At 39.6% G+C, this 14,994-nt stretch overlaps 1 protein-coding gene across 1 annotated transcript in view; it reads left to right on the top strand.

Moving 5' to 3' along the window:
* traf3ip1 (TNF receptor-associated factor 3 interacting protein 1) overlaps positions 1-14,994 on the top strand; it is a 174,530-nt gene that overhangs the window by 128,757 nt on the left and 30,779 nt on the right. The window contains exons 12-13 of the mRNA XM_072578390.1: positions 9,999-10,035; positions 13,185-13,261. Of these exons, the coding sequence (XP_072434491.1) occupies positions 9,999-10,035; positions 13,185-13,261 (114 nt within the window). The remainder of the gene's footprint in view (positions 1-9,998; positions 10,036-13,184; positions 13,262-14,994) is intronic.

Genomic DNA, 14,994 nt, shown 5'->3' with positions numbered 1-14,994 from the left:
AACCTTCAAATACCATTCAGCAACCTCCTGGAAATCAGATTTGTAAAAACGCTTGACTGCCATACATGGATTATAGAACTAGACATTGAAAGATTCAGACTGGATATGTGGCACAGCCCAGTTAACAAGTCCGACAGCTAGCCTAAGACAGGATTTGAAGCCGGACTAGGCTGAAGTGAGTGAATATGGAATAGTTTTGTGTCTCATACCAACTTTTATATTGTTCTTTCATGTTGACCCTGTAACAAAATGCTCACTGTAAAGAAAATGGTGAAATGCTCAATCCTATTTTTGTAGTGGAAGATGTTACAAATATAGCTGTTTAAAAATAGACTATTAATATTGAACTTGCAACATTTGACTTTAATAATGGAGACTTTCATGAACTACAAGTGTCCGTTTTTGTAGAAAGGACACTGTTTACCTAAAATGGCTGCTGTGATCACTTGATAAATACAATCAACCCATGCAGAATGTACAAAAACCTCAGATTTGTCATTTTAATCAAGAAACACTGGAAACTCTGTGAGCTGTCAAGAAATTTGCAGCTCTTGTTTTACTCATTTGTATGATAATTGCTCATACCTCTTATGGCCTTATTAAAAATGACAAGTTACCTGCAGAGTATTTGATTGGAAAAGACAATGGAACTGGACTGAAATTAAGAGTAAACCATATTTCAGTAGCTTACTTTGAGCAACAAAGAGAAGCTCCTCTCTTCCTCATACTCTCTTTCTCTCTTTCTCAAACTCAATCTCTGCAAGCCAGAACCAATGAAAGAAACAAGTCAGGACAAACTTCATTTGACTGAGCAGCCAAGGGTACCTGTAAAGTTGCTTCCACAGGAGCAGAAGAGAGCAGCATAGCAGTTTGGAGGTTTCACTCTCTCAATTCAGATGCTCTTTTCAAAAAAAAACTGAACTGTTACAACATTTTATCTTCCAGTTGGCACGAGATGCCCATTACTTTCACCCCACCCCCAATTTTCTTTCTAAGCTCATTACCTCTGTTTTTCTGTTTGTTGTGTCACATTTCATTAATTTTTTGATAGTAAAACTCCGCTCTCTTACTCAAGAAAATTTTTGAATTGTCTCTCCTGCACTTTTGATCAGGTTAACTATGTTTAATTGAAGTTTGATAGCTATAAGCTAAAAGGGATTTTTAAAAAATTGTTGCAACTGGCTAAGAAAGGGCTAAAAAGGGAGGAGCTGTGACCCCCCTTCCTCACCTGGTAGTAACAACCTTATTGTTTGGTATATAAGTCAATGCCCCATTTCAGAAGGGATTTTTCTGGGCTTCATAGATCATTTTATGTGTGAACATTGGTGATATTTGTGAGAGCAGAACTCCAGTTTGACTCTCAACTTCCCTTTGTAATGTATATAAAAGAGGACATTTTCAAAATTTATGGACTGTACTAAAATTGACAATGTTGTAAATAGTGAGTTGAACAGGAATAGATTCCAGGATACAAATTAATGAATTAGACCCCTGATGGATACACTTTAATGGGCTGCTATTGAAGGGAAACACCAAGGAGAGATAGTGTAATGGAATTGGAAATATTTTGAGGGAATGGTGATGAAAGAACCAGGAGGTTCAGGATCACAGTAGTCACTGATCTTTGAAGGTGGCAGGCCAAGTTGAGAAATTGTGAGGAAAGTCTGTGGGATACTTCTAAGTAGAAGCACCAAAAACAGAAATAAAGTTGATTTGGAAGAGTTGGTGTTGGACGGGGTTGGACAAAGTTAAAAATCTCACAACAGCGTTACTTCAAAAGCTAGTGCTTCCAAATAAACCTGTTGGAATATAACCAGGTGTTGTGTGACTTTTAAGAATAAAGATGTTATACTAATCCTTTACTCAAGCTGAGGCAAGACCAGTGATTTGTAATGTCTACAATCTTGACCATAATTTTAGAAAGGATGACATGGATGGGAGGATTGACAGGCTGATATGAAGGATTTTGGCTTTGTTGAGAGACTAAAATTGAGAAAGTTAAAGGGAAACATAATAGAAATATTTAAAATTATGAGGGTGAAATAACTCTACAGAGGCAAGTGTTCTGTCACGAAGTTACCCTTTATTTACATGTGGAGCATTCTTGACATTGATCCAGTTCCCTCAGAGCCAGCTGTCAGAATGAACAGGATATCTGACAATCCTGTTCTTATGTGTCAACCGAGCTCCCTCACTGGACCAGATTAACAGCCCCAGTCAGGGAACTTATTCTATGATGTCCACCTGGCTGACCTCTTTACAATCACTATATCTCTCCTGCTCTGAGTGTGAGGACATAGGCTGGTTGTTTTTTTTTTGTAGCTTTTCCTGGGGCATTTTAGCACCGTGTCAGGTTCCTCCACTCTGCCTCTGATTTGGGTGTTGTGTAACACACAACCTCTTGCCTCTGGAGCATCTTGGAAGAAATTCATTCTCCTCTTCAGGTGGCAAAGGCGGTGACATCCGCTGTGTTCATCTCAGTGAAGGATCTTCAATGCTTGACAGAGAAGGAGAACTTATGGTGTCTAGAGCAGTCGGAAAGGCTGTTGAAAAGCCAGACATGTCTTGCTCCCATGCTGTTTGCGAATTTGCAGCTTTCATTATCATCTGTGTGCTTGTTCAGGACACTCTCACTTACCCGAACTTCATACGTCATTGGACTTGACCTCATTTCGACCATGCCTCTTACCCATGCCGGGGCCATTCCCAAGGTTCCTACACAAACCTTGGTCACTTGAAGTAAACTGTCTCACTTAGCAGAGTCTTGTGTCTGGCATTGGCATTCCTAATGCCATTGCACTCTCCCCTCGGTCCAGGAAGATTAGATTTAACCTGGCAGGGAGTCTTTTCCCCATTAGCAACTCTGTTGGAGCTCTCCCTTAGTTGTGTTAAAGGCAACAGTTCTGTATTAAAATAGGAACTGGGACAGTTTGGTATCGAGTGAATCTGCAGGCTGTTTCTTTCAACCTGCTGTCAAAGTTTATACTGATTTCTCTGTCAGACCATTGGATGATAGATGGTATGGAGTTATCTTCACATGTTGAATACCATATGACTTTAGGAAATACTCAAATGCCCTGCTGGTAAACGGTTGCCTGTTATCTGTGATCAGCACTTCAGGGAGTACATATATTGCAAAAGATATGCAGTTTTTCTATCGTCGTGCCTGTTTTTTAACAAACGATCTCCATGCACGTCCACCTACTTTGAGTGGACATCCAAAATGACTAAGAACATTGAGTCCATGAAAGGATCTGTGTAGTCGACGTGTAACCAAGCCCAGGGTTTACCTGCCCATTCCCATGTATGTCGGGGAGCTGGTGGTAACTTTTGTCTTTCACATTCTGGGCACTGCCCCACCAATGTGGCGATGTCTGCATCCAGTCCTGGCCACCAGACATATTTGCTCACCAATATCTTCATTTTGGAAATCCTGGATCACCCTGGTGGAGTTCAGCCAGCATCTGTCAGTGACCCTTTTCTCGGGACACTCACTCTTGCTCCCTATAATAATATGCCATCCTTTATTGTGTTCTTGTCTCTCTGGGTCCTAAAACGTTTCATTTCTGGTTGTGAGGGCTCTTTTGGCTTCCCCATAACCACCCATTGTTACAGTTTCGCCAGAATGGATCTTTCTGCTGCCAAAGTCTGATATTGTCTGCTGTATCCAGAAAATTTAAAATCATCGCGGACTTTTCTAGTGGCAGTACCACTGGTGGTGTATCTGCTAGCAGGAGGTTGCTCAATGCATCCACATTTGCTGCTTGGCCTCCTGGATGGTGTTCTAACATGTAATTGTACACACTTGGTGCCTGCCACTGAATTCGGCTTGAAGCTATGGGTTTAAATAGACCAAGCAGAGGTTTGTGGCCTATTATTATTACAAAGTTATGTCCATAAAGGTATTGGTGGAACCCCACCCAACTCCAAATATGACACCAAACCTTCCTCCTGTATCTGGGTGTAATTATGCTCTGCATTATCCAAGGTGCTGGAACAACATGCTTTTGGGCATTCCTCTCCATTGAACCACCTATGAGCTAATACCACCCCAATGCCATATGGGAAGACATCGCATATCAGTATCAGATTTTGCTTGGGATCATAATGTGCCCATACCTTTAGAGAATGATATCTGTTTCTTCACTTCCCTGAAAGCTATGGCTTGGCTATGTAACCATTTCCAGGCTGACTTTTTTTAAAAGAGTGGATGCAAAGGCGCCAGGGTGGAGGCCAGGCTATGGATGAATTTTCCATAATGATTCACAACCCAAGGAAAGACCTAAGCTCTGGTACAGACATGGGAACTGGGGCACCTTTAATCACTGTGACTTTATATTCCAATGAATGTAACTCGGTCTTGTCAACTCTGTAGCCCAAGTACATCATTTGGGGTGCCAGAAATATACATTTTTCCTACCTTGGGTGTATGTTTGCTTGGGAGAAACATCTTAGGATTGTGTCAAAGTTCTCTTAAGTGCTCATTATTGGTCTTCCCTGTTAGTAGTATGTCATCTGGATAAATGGCAACCTGGGCTAGACCTTGCAAAATGTTCTCCAACGTCCACTGAAAAATTTCACAGGCTGACAATATTCCAAATGGCAGTCTCATATATGGGTATTAATTATAGCATACTTATAGGAATCCTCATCTAGCTAGTTGGATACAAAATTGGCTTGAAGGTAGGAAACAGAGGGTGGTGGTGGAGGATTGCATTTTGGACTGGAGGCCAGAGTACCACAAGGATCGATGCTGGTCCACTGCTTTTTGTAATTTATATAAATGATTTTGATGTGAACATAGACAGTATAGTTAGTAAGTTTGCAGATGACATTAAAATCGGTGGCGTCGTGGATAGGCAAAAATGAGGACTGCAGATGTTGCCAACCAGAGTTTAGACTAGAGTGGTGCTGGAAAAGCACAGCAGGTCAGGCAGCATCTGAGGAGCAGGAAAATCGACGTTTTGGGTAAAAGCACTTCATCAGGAATGGAGGCAGGAGCCTCCAGGGTGGAGAGATAAATGGTGGGGTGGGGGGGGGGGGGGGGAGTTGGGGAGAAGGTAGCAAAGAGTAGTACAAAAAGTGAATGGGGATGGAGGTGATAAGTCAGAGGGGAGGGTGGAGCAGATGGGAAGGGAGATGGCCATGAAGAGCTGAACAGTCACCTTCAATAGAATCATAGATTATCAAACTATTAAGTAAGTTTGCACCAAGGAAAGTCTGGTTTCAGTGAGTGGGTGATGGAGTTTAATCTAGATAGATGTGAGGTTTAACATTTTGGTAAAGAAAATCCTTGCAGAGTTTATACACTTAATGATAAGAGCCTGGGGCGTGCTGCAGAACAAAGAGACCTTGGAGCGCATGTTCATAATTCCTTGAAGTTGGAGTTGCAGTAGATGTTTGGTATGAAGAAGGTGTTTGGTATGCTTGCCTTTCCTGGTTAGTGGTTGAATATAGGAGTTGGGGGGTCATGTTGTAGCTGTACAGGACATTGGTTCGATCACTTAGAGTCATAGTCACTTCGGGTCCAACTCGTCCATGCCGACCAGATATCCCAACCCAATCTAGTCCCACCTGCCAGCACCCAGCCCCTATCCTTCCAAGTCCTTTCTATTCATATACCCATTCAGATGCCTTTTAAATGTACTAGCCTCCACCACTTCCTCTGGCAGCTCATTCCATACACATACCACCCTCTGCGTGAAAACATTGCCCCTTAGGTCTCTTTTCCATGTCTTTCCCTTCTCCCCCTAATCCTATGCCCTCTAGTTCTGAACTTTCCCACCCCAAGGAAAAGACTTTGTCTATTTATCCTATCATGCCTCTCATGATTTTGTAAACCTCTATAAGGTCACCCCTCAGCCTCCGATGCTCTCTATAGCTCAAATCCTCCAACTCTGGCAACATCCTTGTAAATCTTTTCTGATCCCTTTCAAGTTTCACGACATCTTTTCGATAGGAAGGAGATCAGAATTGCACGCAAATTTCCAAAAATGGCCTCACCAATGTCCTGTACAGCCACAACATGACCTCCCAACGCCTGTATTCAATGCTCTGACCAATAGAGGAAAGCATACCAATCGCCTTCTTCACTATCCTATCTACCTGTGACTCTACTTTCAAGGAGTTATGAACCTGCTCTTCGAGGTCTCTTTGTTCAGCAACTCTCCCTCTGACCTTACCATTAAATGTATCTTAAGTCCTTCAAAGATTTGCTTTCCCAAATGCAGCACCTCGCATTTATCTAAATTAAACTCCATCTGCCACTGCTCATCTATTGGCCCATCTGATCAAGATCACGTTGTAATCTGCGGTAACCTTTTTCACTGTTCACTACACCTCCAATTTTGGTGTCTTCTGCAAACTTACAAATGATGAAAAGTACTGGACTGAGCACTAATCCTTGTGGCACACCACTGGTCACAGGTCTACAGTCTGAAAAATAACCCTCCTCCACCACGCTCTGTCTTCTACCTTTGAGCTAGTTCTGTATCCAAATGGCTAATTCTCCTTGTATTCCATGAGATCTAACTTTGCTAACCAGTCTCCCATGGGGAACCTTGTCAAACACCTTACTGAAGTCCAAAAAAAATCACGTCCACTACTCTGCCCTCATCAATCCTCTTTGTTACTTCTTCAAAGAACTCAATCAAGTTTGTGAGACATGATTTCCCATGCACAAAGCCATGTTGACTATCCCTAATCAGTCCTTGTCTTTCCAAATACATGTACGTCCTGTCCCTCAGGATTCCCTCCAATAACCTGCCTACCACCGACGTCAGGCTCACCAGTCTATAGTTCCCTGCCTTGTCCTTACCACCTTTCTTAAATAGTGGTACTACGTTAGCCAACCTCCAGTCTTCTGGCACCTTACCTGTGACTATTGATGATACAAATATCTCAGCAAGGGGCCCAGCAATCACTTCTCTAGCTTTCCACAGAGTTCTAGAGTACACCTAATCAGGTCCTGGTGATTTATCCACTTTTATGTGTTTGAAGACATCCACCACTTCCTTCTCTGTAATATGGACGTTTTTCAAGATGTCAACATCTATTTCCCCACATTTTATGTCTTCCATGTCCTCTTCCACAGTAAATACAGATGCAAAATGCACATTTAGTATATCCCCCATCTCCTGCCGCTCCACACAAAGGCAACCTTGCTGATCTTTGAGGGGCTCTATTCTCTTCCTAGTTAGCCTTTTGTTCTTAATGTATTTGTAAAAAACCCTTTGGATTCTCCTTAACTCTATTTGCCAAAGCTATCTCATGTCGCCTTTTTGCCCTCCTGATTTCTCTCTTAAGAATGCCTTTATACTAAGGATTCTGGTATACTGTGTTCAAATCTGGTCTCCCTGCTGTCAGAAAGATGCTGTTAAATTTTAAATGGTTCAGAAAAAAAATTACAAGGATGTTGCCAGGGATCGATGGTTTGAGCTATAGAGAGCAGCTGGATAGGTTGGGGCTATTTTCCCTGGAACGTCGAAGGCTGAGGGGTGACTTTACAGAAGTTTATGAAATGATGAGGGGCATGGATATGAAGAATAGTTAAAGTCTTTTCCCCAGGATGGGGGAGTCCAAAACTAGAGAGCATAGATTTAAGGTAAGAGAGGAAAGATTTAAAAGATACCTAAGGGGCAACATTTTCACACACAGGGTGGTGAACGTATGGAATGAACTGCCAGAGGAAGTGGAACAATTGTACAATTACAACATTTAAAAGGCATCTGGATGAGTATATGAGTAGGAAATGTTTTGGGGGATTAGGGCCAAATGCTGGCACATAGCATAAAATTAATTTTGGATGAGTTGGACAAAGGGTCTGTTTCTGTGCTGTACATTTCTATGGCTCAATTCCTCTATCATCACAGTTTCAAGTATACATGGCTCATATCCAGCTTCACGAAGGACAGCAGCTATGCCAGCTTTGTGTATAAATCCTGTATGTGAGGGATTGGGTGTTTATCCAGCTGTGGACAGCACTTTACCATTTGTTTAAAATCCCCGTAAAGGCAAACCAACACATTGGGATTCACATTGGTGCTACCCGCTCCACAAACTGGACTGGTTTAATGATTCCAGTCTTCTGATTTCTGTCTCTACTTTTGCCCAAGAGCAAGTGGCACTTGGCGGGCCTTGCAGAATTGTGGAATTGCTTCCTGGTCAACAGTACTTCTTTGGCACATTTGATAATCCCTAGACATTCCTGAAAAACAATCATTTTCTAATAGAAAAATTTTAAGCTAATCTCAGTGAAGCAGAATATACATCTCCTGTCATTTTGAGAAATTACCATTTAAAATGAGCATGAATAAGAAAGTGTTAAAGATGAAGGACTGATGAAGGCCTCACTCATAAAACAGAGTAGACATTCTGAGAATCATCTATTGAACAGTTCAGCTAGGAATAAAATATTGAGAGGAAGGGAAAAATCCTACTGCTGCAGCCAGAAATAATAAAAAAAGAAAATCTGGACAATGTCTATACCTTAACATTATTATTTTTATTTGCAGTTTTCTTTTAGCTCTTATATTGATCTGTCTTGAGCAGATTTAAAAATATGTTCCTGGTTAGTCAGTACTGATCCCCAAAGTGTGTTTCGAATTAAAATTTGTAATGTATTAAATATACATCAGTAATTTAATCAGAAGTACACACATACTTGTTGCAACTTGCTAATTAACAGGTTAGATCAATTTAAAAAGCTGCTTTGCAAAATTGGGATGATGTGTGGCAGAGTCAAGAGTGTGGTGCTGCAAACGCACAGCAGGTCAGGCAGCATCTGAGGACCAGGAGAGTCAACATTTTGGGCAAAAGCCCTTCATCAGGAATGAGGCTGTGAGCTGAGTGGGTGGTGAGATAAATAGGAGGGCTGAGGTTGGTGGGGAAGGTAGCTGAGAGTGCAATACGTAGATGTAGATGGCGGTAATGGTGATAGGTCAGAGAAGAGGGTGGAGTGGATAGGTGGGAAGGAAGATCAACAGGTAGATCAGGTCATGAGGACGGTGCTGAGTTGGAAGGTTGGATCATGGATAGAAGGGAGGGGAAATGATGAAACTGGTGAAGTTCACATTGATGCCATGGGGTTGGAGGTGGAAGATGAGGCGTTCTCCCTCCAGGCGTCAGGTAGTTAGAGAATAGTGATGGAGGAGGCCCAGGACCTACATGCCCTTGGTGGAGTGGGAGTGGTGTTGAAGTGTTTGGCCACAGAATGGTGGAGTTGGTTGGCGCAGGTGTCCTGGAGAAGTTCTCTGAAGTGCTCTGCAAGTAGGCGTCCTGTCGCCCCAATGTAGAGAAGACCGCATCTGAAGCAACAAATACAGTAAATGACATGTGGAAGTGCAAGTGAAACTTTGATGGATGTGGAAAGCTGCTTTGGGGCCTTGGATAGAGGTGAGGGGGGAGTGTACATGGAGATTTTGCAATTCCTGCAGTGGCAGGAAAAGGTGCCGGGAGGGGAGCATGGGTTGGTGAGGGGCATGGACCTGACGAGGAATGGAATAAGGAACAGTCTTTATGGAAAGCGGTTAGGGCAAAGAAGAGTAAGGTCTTTGTTCAAATACAAATATCGGGTTCTGCTAGCGATATTCATGCTCATTAGGTTAACATGATGCAAAAGGAGGTGAGATGAAGTTTGTCTTTTATTCCTTGTGAGCCTGTTGCACCTCTGGACCACAAGGAAACCCTGGGTAACTCTTGTCCTTGACAGTAGTGTCCTCATAAACCTCACGTAACTCAAGAAATGTTTGCTAGTCATCCATTCTTTCCGGAAGGAAAATTTAAGAATTACCTTTCGTTGCTGCCACAGCAACCAATTTGTTCCTAGGATTGTAAAATAATACATTTTTAAGCTTTAAAGCTGGGAAAACATGTGTTTCACAATAATGGCTGTTATCAGCACAAATATTGGACATTTTAATTTTTTTATACCATGAATAATCTCCAGCAATGTATTTAGACTACAATGATCAATTGAATGTTTTTACTTTTTCTTTCAGGCTACAGTAGTGGATTTGCATGGCAGTGAAGACCATGGTATGTATAGCTAATATACATTCCTGAATCTGATAATTCGATTTCTTTTTCTTTATTATTAGTTGTGTGCCCCAGGTGTTGGGGCTTCCGCTTTTCATTATATTTATAAAAGACTTGGATAAAGGAATATAGGTATATGGCTGTACATCTAAGTTGCTGACAACATTAAATTAGCTAGCACAGTGTGTAGAGTGAGTAATTGGGAAAAGAAAATCGCAAAAGGACATTGGTAGATTAAGTGTAGGGGCAACAAATGCTGCTGGAGCTCAGTGACATGATTATTTTTGGATCTAATAAAGACAGATCAGAGTATTTTCTTAATATCAAAAAACAAGGAACTATGGATGAGCAGAGACAGTGTCACAAGAACAGAAGCTATTAAAAACTTTTGGACATGTATAAAAATTATTATAAGGCTAATAAAATGTTGTTTGTATTTAAAGAGATCTGGAATACAAAAAAAAGTTTGATTGGTACTTTTGTGAAAAACTCTGGTTAGACTTCATGTGCAGTAACCAGTTTCAGTTCTCAGCATCTCACCTCAGAAAAGACAAGTTGGCTTTGGAGGAACTGCATGTCTGATGCACTAGAATAGTGTCAGAGCTAAAATGTTAACTAATAAATAAATATGGTTATATGGACCAGGCATCTATTTCCTTAAGTATAGACATTGAAAGGATGATCTTTGAGATGATCAAAGGAGTTGGTAAGGTACAGAGAAACAATTTGCTCTGGTAAACTAGTCCAGAGTAAGGGGATATAATCTTAAATTTTTAGCTATGTAGGCTAATATCAAGAATCTGGAACACACTCCTAAAAGGCTGTGGATGAGGGTTCAATTAAAAGTTTCAAGATTTGAGAGACTTTTGTCAGAGTCATATGGAAACAAAGCAGGTAGGCGGAATAATAGAACAGATCACACATGATCGAATCAAATAACCTACTTTTGTTATTGTTATAAAAGTTTTTAAATTTTGAATGGACTTCTCAAATGTTAATTCTGATCTCTTTCTCTACACCTTCTCTGTGGCTGTAACACTGTATTCTGCACTCTGTTCTGCTACCCTCATGCGCTTTGTATGGTATGGTCTGCCTGTAAAGCACACAAAACAACACTTTTCACTGTATCTCAGTACATGTGACAACAATAAGTCAATCGTGTATCATATTACTCTGCCTTTGTGTATGAGTAGACATGATCATAAATGATGTTGCTGCAGATTGGTAATGATTAGAGTTAAACTGTTGAATGTTTGTTGGGGAATACCTCAATAGCAAATGTTGTATTTGAGAGTTGCTACTTATGCATCCATTTTTGCCAGCCCTGCAGTTTAAATATTTGTGTGCTGAAATTCCATGTTTTGAAGGCCATTGTTTATTCTATGGTTGTGACTAGTTTCCATTCCAGAGCAACTTGTTAACTCTCATGGATGAAGTCCAGAAAACAAGAGTGCAGTTGAATCACCAAACATCTGTTACTTCCTCGTATTTGCCAATTTTTTGTTTTGTTTGAATGGTCATAAGTGAGTTAGAGATGTGTGAAAATATATTTCACATCTAAACCTCAGGGTTTAGTTAATAGGCTGCAGGGAATCTTCTACAGTAAAGAGAAAAACGTTTCATACCTTTCTAAATCTGTTTTGATGTAAAATAGTAATTACTTGTTAAAAATGCATCATTCCATCTGTGCAGATTTAGTAGCAAGATGCCACCATAATGTATCAATATTTGTAGCCACTGTTTGCCATAGCTTCTGTGTGTGGGAAAGTGTCCTGCTTCCACTAGACAATGTTAATCCTGTTGTGGGAATCATGAATTTATAATTGGATTTTCCCCCTAGGTTTCAGAAGGAAAATACTCTTTATATGCTATCCATTACTCAGCCTCCTGCTTTTGTCATTCTAAACTGGGTAAAACCCATGTAAATGTACCAGATATGTGTTAAATTTAACTTGCTGCATGAAAAGGAAATTTTACTTGTTTGATGTGTATTTGTTTTCACAAGGTCATAAGAAGTAGGAATTGCCAATTTGGCCCATTAAGAAGGTTACCTATCCATTCAGTAAGATCATGATAATTTGAGCTCCCTTATCAATCAAAAATCGGTGTTGTGCAGCCTTAAATATAATCAGTGACTCTGTTAATCTCTAGGCAAATGATTTTCAAAGACTGATAACCTTTTGAAAAACCCTAATTTCTGTCTCAAACAAAGTAATCATTGCATTCTATGACTCCTCCTGTCTTTCTTGGTTTGTTTTGAAGTTATCTGGTATATTGTGTTTTCTTTGGGATCTTCGTGAAATTCTTTTTTGGGCAAAGAGAAGCAGAGAAGTTTTTCAGAGTACATCTGGATCCAAACATCTTGACATCAACAGTTTTAAGGGAACTTGTTTTTGATCTTATTGAAATTCTAAGGGAGAAACGTTCTAGGTCCAAAGCCAAAGTATAATTGTTCTGACTTCCAGCCTTACAAGTACCATGTAGCTGGCAATAGCAAGTGCAATTCCAGCCATATAATGGTGACTTATAGCTTTTAAAACACTTTGCTTTGATTAAATAATGATTTTTAACACAATAAGTTTTAATAGAGTTTTACTTTGGACTATCTAAACATGCATATGTGAGTGGAATGGAGAAGAACCTTCAGTAGTTGTCTTATACAGTTTGCTGGCAAGTTCCCATCTCATCTGATTTTGTCATGTCAATCAGATAGTAGGCTTAATCCATGTCAGACAAAATGACTTTGTCCAATATCTTTGTTCCCTATGCGTGTGAATCTACAAAGAAAATAAATCACAGTTTGGTAGATTTGCAAACTTTCTGCTAAGTAACATGAAAATAGAATTTTCAAAGTCTGAGGGAGCATTAAATGCGACACCTGGGTTTTTAAAAAAGTCTGATTAACCTCTTGTGAAGCCTCCGAGAGATGCTTTAATGTGTTAAAGGTGCAATATAAATCTAAGCTGCTTTTGTATTGTATTGTATGGTATTGGTACTGACTGCAAAAATAAAATCCAGTTTCCTTCTACTCTGTCTTGTTTTCTCATCAACTTAAATTTGAAAAAAATCTTACAACAGCTGGAAGAATTTTATACAATGTAAATTTCATTCTGACAGGATACATTAAGAAAAATCTATTTTTGTTACAGGTGTGCTTGTCAGGAAGATTTTAGAAACAAAGAAAGATTATGAATCTTCTAAGTCTGTAACAAAATCCAAAGACCACGTAAGGAAAAATTGTACACCTACTATAATCTAATATGGTACTTGTGAAACCATTTTATAATATGGATACATTTATAATTAATCTTTTATTAAGTACTACATGGTTTAGAAAGAAAATCTTCTGCTTTCTGTACACTTTCTCATTTTGTGATCCAGGTTTAAATTTAATTTTGTGACTCACTCCACTTATATAGTTTTATTTTATCTTTTTTCTTAAATAACATTAATTATTGAGTTCCATCCTCTGAAATTATCCTCCAGTTTATATTATGTTCTGTTATGACACTGGGATAGCAAGCCAAACCAAAATAGACTCATCAACATTGGATTTGCAACACCATGAAATTAAAACATTTCGTGACCCTCAAAGTTGCCCAGTTATTCCTAACCAGACATTAACAATAGCAGTTATAAGACACCAAGGTTACAACTCATAGAAATTAACAATTTATTTTTGTAACTTGAACAGAGCAAAACTAAACAGCAAGATAAGGTAATTAAGGTCTATGATTTAAATTCATTGATTTTCACTGATTATTACCCCCCCATTCATGCATGCAAATAGATAGACAGAGTTAAGGGATGAATGAAAAAGAAAATAAGAGTTGTAATGTGTTAATTCAGTAACTGATTCAAGGATCAGTACGAGGCCTTTATGGAATCCTTGAACAAAGCATTGTATTACAAGCACATAGTATTGTATTTTGTTTGAATTCCAAAGTCACCAGTCAAAGCAAACAGCTTCCAGCAGGATCTAGGGAATGTTCACTTCTTCCCTTATAATCTAGGGTTCTTTTCTGAGAACATTCAATACAACAGGAGAGAACATCATAGTTTTCTACAGAATATTAACTGCCAACAATTGATTTTACTATAGAGGGAAATGTTGTTATCATTAATTATTGATCTTTCCATCATCCATCCACACTCCATTTGATTTGCAACATTCTCATTAAAAGAGGACGTAGAACCATTGAGAGGTCATGTACATCTCCCAACACCACATCAGTTCCTAATGTCATGACCTTCTCTTCATCTGCCTGTCCTCATTCAAGAAACACACTAACATTCAATTTTCACGGCCAACCAATCAGCTGGATGTACCCATTTATTACAAACACAATAGCCTGACCAAACAGTACTAAGATTCTGCCAATATCCCACCATATATCACTACCTCTTTCACCTGTTCGAGTCATTTCTCCAGACAACAGGCAGATTAAGTTACCTAAGAAATTAAGATGTGCCAGTGTCTTGAAGTAACACGAATACTGTAGAGTTTATATGGGGTAATGTAAAATGGTCTTGCTCAATGTTGCTACTCAGCATAAAAATTTGCTCCAAATAACTTTTAACCAACAAACTAATAGCAATAGTTTTGTGTGTGCCCTTTCTTTGTTATTAATGTTCTGTGATATGCGCTTTGCTAAATGCTACCTTATCTTAATGGTGAAATTCATCTTATGGGCAGCAGGTCTGAATTCTTCCAAGTCAAAAGAAAGGAGATACAGATCTATCTGGAACAAATAACTTTTGTACTCAAGTCTCTGGTACTGTGTTCTGTACCAGAAGTCTGATCCAAATCTTTTTGCATTCTGAGATAGCCAGGATTGTGGTTGTGTCGGGAAAGTAAGCCATGCAGGAAGCGATTTGTCCTCTGAGATTGCATTGTCAAGTTTTCTCTTGTGTTGTGCCTAACTTCCTAAGGCAGAACATTCTGATGCCTAGAGGTTT

The sequence above is a fragment of the Chiloscyllium punctatum genome, chromosome 10 (genome assembly GCF_047496795.1).
Source record: "Chiloscyllium punctatum isolate Juve2018m chromosome 10, sChiPun1.3, whole genome shotgun sequence".
Lineage (NCBI taxonomy): Eukaryota > Metazoa > Chordata > Chondrichthyes > Orectolobiformes > Hemiscylliidae > Chiloscyllium > Chiloscyllium punctatum.
The sequence above is the reverse complement of the archived record's forward strand: the minus strand, read 5'-3'. Positions and strand labels throughout refer to the sequence as shown.